Consider the following 7980-nt stretch of genomic DNA (forward strand, 5'->3'; position numbering starts at 1 on the left):
CGCCGCAGGGTGCCGCTCGGAGGCAGACATGCCCGTGAGTTGTTTACCAGCGCCGGCCGCGCCTTTCCGCGGGGCAGAGACCGGGCCGGCGGCCGAGGGTCTGTCCCCGTGGGGCCGCTCCCGGGTGACACCTTGGCCCGAGGGCCTCCTCGGGACGGAGCGCGGGCGTGTGAGAGGAGACACCCCGCTACCGCGGCCTGCGGGGGCGGCGGGGGGGGGAGCGGAGGCTGCGGGCCTGCTCGGGACCAGGCTGAAGGCGGCGCCCGGTCTGTCCCGGTAGCCCGAGGGGTGTTTAACATGCAGTGCGTTTCCCTCTTGCCCTCTTACCCAGCTGGCTAAAGATCTAGTGCATCCCTCCTTGGAGGATGAGAAGAGAAAGCACAAAAAGAAACGTCTTGTGCAGAGCCCAAACTCCTACTTCATGGATGTAAAGTGTCCAGGTAAGTATTTAAAATGTGTGTGTCTTGCAGAAGGAACGAAACTAATCTCGTATGTGGGTCATCTTTATAAAAAATGTGTTTTTTTTTTTTTTTAATTTTTTTTAATCTAAATGTGGTTTATCTGTTCTGTGGAAAAAAAAAGTCTGTATATTGCTTTGGGTTTTTTTTAACAATAAAAGTGTTTTCAACCTTTTTCAAAAGTTAATTTAAACAGTCAGCTTTCTATTTTCTTTTCTGAAGGTCTGGCATGAGATTTTTTTGGTTTTTTTTTTCTTTATGAAATTCTGGCAAGTAGGGAAAAAAACAAAACCCCCAGATATTCTTGTATAAGAAGCGAGATGAAATGGATGCGTTAAAACATCCGTGGCACAAGTTTAAATTAGAAGACAAAACTGTTTTTCTCCTTTTGTAAGTTGATTGACTCTGGAAGAGCAACGAGAAAAACGTCACAAGGATATACGCAGGCATACTGGGACTTTACATAGGAAGTAAAACATACACAACTGCCTTTTTCATATGTCACTGTTAAGAAGTAAGCTGCCATCCAGCTCACATATACAGAGGTTGTATTTAAGGTGTTGCCTGTGTCCGCTTTTCACACATCTTCATTACTTTGGCTTAGAAACATCTGTATAACTAAACTTCTCTTTTATAAACTAAACCATGGGATTTTCTAGCACAATTACAGGAGTATGCTCTACCAGTGAACAGCTTCTTTGATCAGCACAAGTACATCCATATCGAGGCACAGAAACTGTCAAGTGTGGTAACTTACCTCCTAGAAACGACTGCGGTATAAGAAGATTATAGCAGTAAGAAAACAAATAGACTTACTTACAATTATGATCATCCTGACTAGAAGCAGGGAATTGTTGGTGTATTCAGGTTTCTTATCTAAGCTACTAAGAAAGAATAAGATTCCTAACAAGCTCTGAGATATTGTTTTCCATCTAAAAGTGAAGTAAATTAATTAAACTCTTTGAAAGTAAAATGTAGTTACTTTTAAAAAATACATGGTTGAAGGCTAAGCCACTTTTTTTTTTAAACTTTCTTCAAACCAGTGTACATGCATGCATATACAAAGATAAGGTTAGTGTCAACATAAGCCTATGGGTCATTGGTTATCTTCATTATTGTTGGATTAATTGGTTATTGAGTTTGAGGGATATATAGACCAAAGCAGGAGAGCTTCAATAGTAACAAAGTACTAAGCACGAGGCACCAAAAATACCAGAGGGCTTATGCATCATTCAGTGGTGTTGGATGTTGCTACCTAGTTACTGAAACAGATTGGGTTTGTTCCCCTGCAAAATCCACAGTTAAAAACTAACATGGAAGTTCACATTCATGGGGCAAAACCAACATTTGCTATGGTTAAATTTTAGCTGCTGGCAGTTTTTTGCAAACAAAGATTTTGTGCAGTTACTATTTGTGATTTAAACAAAGCAGAAATCTGTTATTCTGCCTAATAGGAGTTCTCTCTACCAAACAGTTCTCTTGTCAGACAGCTTTCTGAGAACCTTCCTCACTAACATGTATTCTGTCTTACCTTTCTGGTCCACACATGCTGAAAATGGAATCTATGCTCACTTTTATCTGTTGGTCTATTTTCTATATCCACATCTAGATTAAATCCTTTACAACTTTTCTCTCTCCAAAAATTCCTCTTGGCTAATTAAAAATACTCTACAGAGAAAAAAATGAAAGCAGTGAAAACCCCTTTGTCTAACCCATGCATAAAAGTGATTTCGTTCTTTCTTAAATCATAGAATTTCGAAGTTGTAGACAAAATGTGGCTGATGCCTCTGCTTGCATCTGGAATTAGTGAAGTTATTCTGTGCAAGTCTTCTCCTTTAAATGTGATGCTAGCTTTGTAGAATGCAGCCAAGTACATGCCTTATGTGTACCAATTATTAAACAGAAAGCAAACACAGATTTGAACAGCAGTGTTTATATTCACAGCTGCCAGACTTTGTCAACAGCAATGTTCTACTATTACAAGTTAAATATTTCCCTAGCTAGATGGGCTCTTCTATTCAGCAGAGGCAGCTAGTCTAGAACTCCTTGACTTTTTTGCAAGAGACATACTACAGGCAAATCAGGGCCTGTCAGCCATCAGGCTGTGTTGATTTTCATATGGGGAGTCATAACAGTTTCAGTTAACTAACTTGCTTTCATATGCATGTTAGTAAAAGCAAGTACTTCAGACCACAGTAACAATGTTCTGTTTTACTTGGTGTGCTGTGTAATGAAATACAGATCCATTTTTGGACAAGTGTTGTATTTAGAGCATCTGACTCAATTACACATACAATAAAAAAAGTCATGCTAGAAATACTCAATGGAAAGTTTAATAATGCTGTTTTCCAGGATGCTACAAGATCACCACTGTATTCAGCCACGCTCAGACAGTAGTTCTGTGTGTAGGTTGCTCAACTGTCCTGTGTCAGCCTACTGGGGGGAAAGCCAGGCTTACTGAAGGTAAGGGGCAACATTTAGCAGCCTAAATATTCCACTTACATAAATGCATTTATGTATTTAGAGCCTGCAAACATTTTAGCTTTGATTTTGAAAACTTATATTGGAATGCTTATTTTGCAAATTGCTTAGCATTGGCTAGTAAAAATGTTAATGGGCCCTGAATTGCAAATTTTTCTTCAGATTCTTGTTTTTAAATGGCTATACAGATATGCCAGGCAGTTAAGCAGCTACATTGTGATCAAACACACTTGGATTTTAGGTGCTTTGATTGGTCATCTCCTTTAGCCTATCTGTAATAAATACTGCTTATTTAGTTCTGAGCTAAGTTTAGAACGTTAAAAAGCACCATTAAAGGAGCAGGGTACTTTTGCCAGTCTAAAGCAATTCTGTGCCACTGCCAGTCATTGGTGGCTTGCCTGTTTGTTTTTAAACAGTAGTACTGTAAGGCAGTTCCCTGGCTCATGTTACTTAATCAAAATTTGTTTTGTATAAATTATAAGGGAACAAATAACTACTGGTAATTATCTACAGCTAACTGGTATAGCACCAGTATCTTGAAATGCAATCCAGTCTCTGGGGTATACGAAAAACACTGGAAACACTTGAGGGTTGAAAAAAAAAATTAAAGAATAAGTCCAGATTTTATTCATGTTTTGTTTAAAGGATAAAAGGTAAATATTTATGCAAATTGCATATAGTAGTGCTTATACCATGTGCTGCTATACAGATGTAGTTTATATGAGGACAGAATACCTGAAGTAAGGCTGTTCAGCAGTTGAAAAGGTATCAACACTCATAGCAGCTGTTTCAGTTTGGGGTTTGTATCGCTAAGGGATGGAACAATAGACTGAAATTTTAAAAGGCATCTGGAAGAAAAGAAATAGTACAACTTAGCCTTATTTTAAGATGAATTACATCACAGCCATGTTGTTCTGGTTGAGTTAGAGAAGACTCAAAGTACTAAGTCTTCACCTTGTGGTACATGAAATTTAAATTTATTGCATGAGTTTTCCTACTTAAGTTGGGTGGGCAATTTTCCAAGGCAGTCTTAACAGTTTGAGGACTGTCCATATCATGTGATTTCTTTACAGGCTGTTCATTTAGAAGAAAGCAACACTGAACACTTCAGCATGTGGTTTTGGATCTGTGTTCCTGAAAGCCTTACCAGTTTAAAAATGCCTGTTAATACAGCAATGTAATTACGATTGATTTTGTAAAAATTACATGCTACTGGTGACTAATGAGCTGGAATCTCTTTTTCAATAAATGATCTGAAGTGCAAGTTTTTCCTGCAAGTTTGCAGACAACTGAGCTCTATTTTTATAATTTTATTTTTAAGCAGTGTATTGTTAATTGGGTAGTGTCATTTAATAATAAAAACCTTGGACTTGCTGTATCTTTCCCCTCGTTAATCATCAACTACAGCAGCGTAAGGCATATGGTGACAGAAACTGCTGTAAGAATGCATTTTGTATACTTTATTACTGCGGTTACCCTAACTGTAAGGGTTGCAAAAGCTAGATAGATTTAAAATGGCTCATTGGCTTTCAACATCAATTGCTTTAGTCCCTTTATGGTGTTGAGTAATGTGGTGATAAATAAAAATATAAAAGTTACTCACTTATATTCAGCTGTTTTTCTGGAATGCGTGGTTTTTCCCTTGCTCTAATCTGGTCTCAAAACTGCATTTGGTATTCTATACTAAGATTTCTATACCAAAAAAACCAAAAAAGGAGTCTTTTGCAAAACACTGAAAACATTCAGTATAGAGAAGGCATATGGTATATAAGCAACAGTAAATCAGCAAACTACATGAACAACTGTGAATGGTATCCAGTCATTAAAAAAACTAGTACAGCAAAACCATGCATATTTTCAGTATCAAATACTGAAGTGAAACAATTACCTTTTTGCAATGAGGAAACAGGTTTTCAGTTGGTTTTTAAAAGCCATCCCTTTCTAAATGGCTGTTAAAAAGTGGATTTTTTTTAAACCATGAGAAAATATTCAAACAAAGTCTTACATATATCTTATTTTAATAAATAATATATCAAGTTATGTATCAACATCTCTTTCAAAGTGAGCTAATTATTGCTGGGAATGTCTGTTTAGCCTGTATTCTTTTTATGACTTTTAAAACTTGTACATTTCTAGTCAATAAAAAAACCCAAACAAACCCAAACCTGATATTACAATTTGTTGCATTTGTGAGATAAGTTTTATTTCAGTTAATTCAAACAGCGAACACTTATAATTACCAGATGCAAAAAGTAGGTGTTTGATACAGAAATAGATGCACCAGTTTAGTATACATGCCTTTTAAGAAAAGTACAGTTTTATGTCAGTCCCATACTGTTTTCACAATAAAGGTTAATTTAAGAGCAAGTTTATCATGAAAGCTGCTCTTACTTGACCAGACAGTTTCCCACACTTCATGCCAGTCCATCAAATAACTGGTTTCAGAACAAAGGTCAAAGTAGCAGTATTAATTCACTTGTGACCTGAATACATGTGCTAAGGGCAGATTGATTCCTAGTCTCCCATATCTCTGCCTTCTCTTCTTCCACCCTAAAAGATAAGAACTCATGATTAAGTAAATACCAAATCAGAGAAAGTCAGTGACCCATTTTGTTCCAGGTACTGGAAGATAGAATTCAGACATCATAGCATCTCCAATACCGTACATGTGACAACAGAGGTTTTTTTAAAAGCCTTAAGTTACAGGAGATACAGTATTAAGAACATGGTATGCATATAAAAAAGTTGGTGGCTGAACATATTCTGTGGGGGAGTGAGACACTGTCATTAATATCTTGGGGTTAGAAATGCCTTAGACACTTCTTACCATTATTTGCTTTCATACATACTTCAAATATTTACATTTATTAGTGTTTGGTCATATGCAGACAGGCATAATGGTAAACCTACACCTACATTCTGAATCTTTGTCTAAATCCAAACACAATGGTCAATGAGTGAAACTCATTTTGTCTCAAGTAGGCAAAATGGTTTTCAAGAATAATAAATACTGTTTGCAAAACAGATGCCTCATAAAAGAAAAATGTGTTATAAATCCTAAAATAACAGTGTTACTTCTGAGATTTTCTATATTTAAAACACTGTATTTGGTCTATTTCTATTAATGTATTCTTCAACATGAAAACTACTTGGAACTACTTACTCTTGTTCCCTGTGCAATAACTTCTGCTGCATGTTTACCCAGCTAGTAGGTGCTCAAGACTGGGAAAAAAAAATGTTGCTATTGTAGAAGACACTCACCTCTAGTACTTCTGTATTGGAACTGTCAATATCAAAGATTTCAGTGGAAGAGAAGATAATTTATTGCTTGACCAAATGAAAGTTTGTTCAGAAAGGTTCTCTCTGTTGTCTCTACTGATTGGATATTCTTGAGATAAAGACAACCCATTATTAATGAATAAAAAAAGTGAAGTTTTGGTGAGTAGACCAGAAAACCCAAGCAAATAGTTTAGGTGTAAGCTTTTACTGTTTCAAGGCACAAGAATGGTTGTAATTATGAAGAGCACTAAACCAGCCCTACTAGCTTCAATTAAAAATGTCGGTAAAACATCAACACCTCAAAATAGTAAATTTCCTGGTTTGTCAGTCTTAGGTAATAAATGTTATCATAGGCATACTGGGAACAGAGATGACAGCATGTTTCATCACAGGACAGGTAATAACTATGAAGTTTTAATACTAAAAGCACTAACTAGGGAAAGAGGCAGGTAAGGCTATCTTCTGCTAGCTATTATCTAAGACATCTTGCTCCTTAAATTCAGAGAAGCAGAGCTGCTAAACAGTGCAGGGATGTAAGTATTCAAACCTTTCCTGAAGGATATTTTGTTTTGTCTCAGCCTGGAAATACTGTCTGATGTAACTGCAGGGGAAGCGGGGTGGGGGTAAATCTTGGGAGATCATGGAGATCTTCCATGCCATTATGGAATATATAAAATTAACATATTCAGATGTTACTGTATTGCTATAGTAAAACTGAAGATTAGAAAATGCTTCTTTGGAACTCTATCACAATTTCTTGTTCAACCCTGTGCAAAAGTAACTCCTTGAGGCAGGTCTCCAAATGGAAAAAAAGGATGGTTTTCAAAAAAAACTCAAAGTCTGTAAGACTTCTACTACTGGCTTCAAGAATGGGCTTTAAATTTTACCAAGTTACTTGAGCTCCTAATTCCTATATCTAAAGGAGTATCTACATTACAGAATACAGTGTCATTTCTGGCTACCAAAGTTAACGTGTATCATTCAAAAACAATGAGACAGTTTGACAGCTCACCATGGTGCGCTATTCAGGCATATTCAACTGTGGAAATAGTACCCTTATTTCACAGTAAACTAGTTTCACACATTCTCTGTGTCCAATAAAAAAGGAAGAGAGGACATCTAAATAACAAAATGATTCTTACTTACATTAGTCTAGCTTCATTCTTTTCTAATTCTTAACAATCCACAGCTCTGACAAAAACGTACTTCTGGTATAAATCTGCATTCTGGAGGTAGCTTCAAGATTTGGGTTTTGTTGTTTTTTTTGCTTTTTAAGCAAATAAGAAAAGCACTATGTGAAAATACAAAAATCAACAGTAAACCCATTTTTCTTTAAAAAATAATACTTAACAGTTTTGGCAGACTGGAACTGTGAGAATAATGAATTATGTCTTCGTGTGCTCAAATCAAGATGTGAATTTTTTCAAAAGTTTAACATTTAAGGTAGATAATTTGTTGTTGTACTTCTCAGTGCAAGAAACCAATGCTAGTTTTTTTAATCTTGGTCAAGTGCTTGACTGGATGAGAAAAAAACCTGCTACTGTAATGATAATTTACACAGGTACTACAGGAAGTCAAATTTGACTGTTACATTCTCCTTTTCTGTAAGTTACGAACTTCCCTGAGAGGTTAATTCCGGTTACACATAAGTTTAGCACCACTAGCAGAAGTTAATTAAGTGAAATTTTGATGCTTTTTCTTCACATATTTTTAGTGATCTCGGAGTCCACTTACACCCTTCTCCATTTGTTTTTCATGTTTC

The 7980-nt window shown here is 36.5% G+C and overlaps 1 protein-coding gene across 1 annotated transcript; it reads left to right on the forward strand.

Moving 5' to 3' along the window:
- Positions 1 to 7: 7 nt before the first annotated feature.
- RPS27L (ribosomal protein S27-like) lies at positions 8 to 4684 on the forward strand. The gene is made up of 4 exons (XM_010571697.1): positions 8 to 34; positions 332 to 440; positions 2811 to 2921; positions 4013 to 4684. Exons 1-4 carry the CDS (start codon positions 29 to 31, stop codon positions 4039 to 4041), a joined length of 255 nt encoding a protein of 84 aa, XP_010569999.1. The 5' UTR covers positions 8 to 28; the 3' UTR covers positions 4042 to 4684.
- The last annotated feature ends 3296 nt before the right edge of the window (positions 4685 to 7980 follow it).

Source organism: Haliaeetus leucocephalus, unplaced genomic scaffold, assembly GCF_000737465.1.
Source record: "Haliaeetus leucocephalus isolate CR32 unplaced genomic scaffold, Haliaeetus_leucocephalus-4.0 Scaffold339, whole genome shotgun sequence".
NCBI classification, from domain to species: Eukaryota; Metazoa; Chordata; class Aves; order Accipitriformes; family Accipitridae; genus Haliaeetus; species Haliaeetus leucocephalus.

Bases quoted from the DNA above. Each gene is read 5' to 3' on its own strand.
- RPS27L (XM_010571697.1), top strand. The intron at 441-2,810 runs GTAAGTATTTAA...GCTGTTTTCCAG, and splicing joins CATGGATGTAAAGTGTCCAG to GATGCTACAAGATCACCACT. The intron at 2,922-4,012 runs GTAAGGGGCAAC...ATTTCTTTACAG, and splicing joins GAAAGCCAGGCTTACTGAAG to GCTGTTCATTTAGAAGAAAG.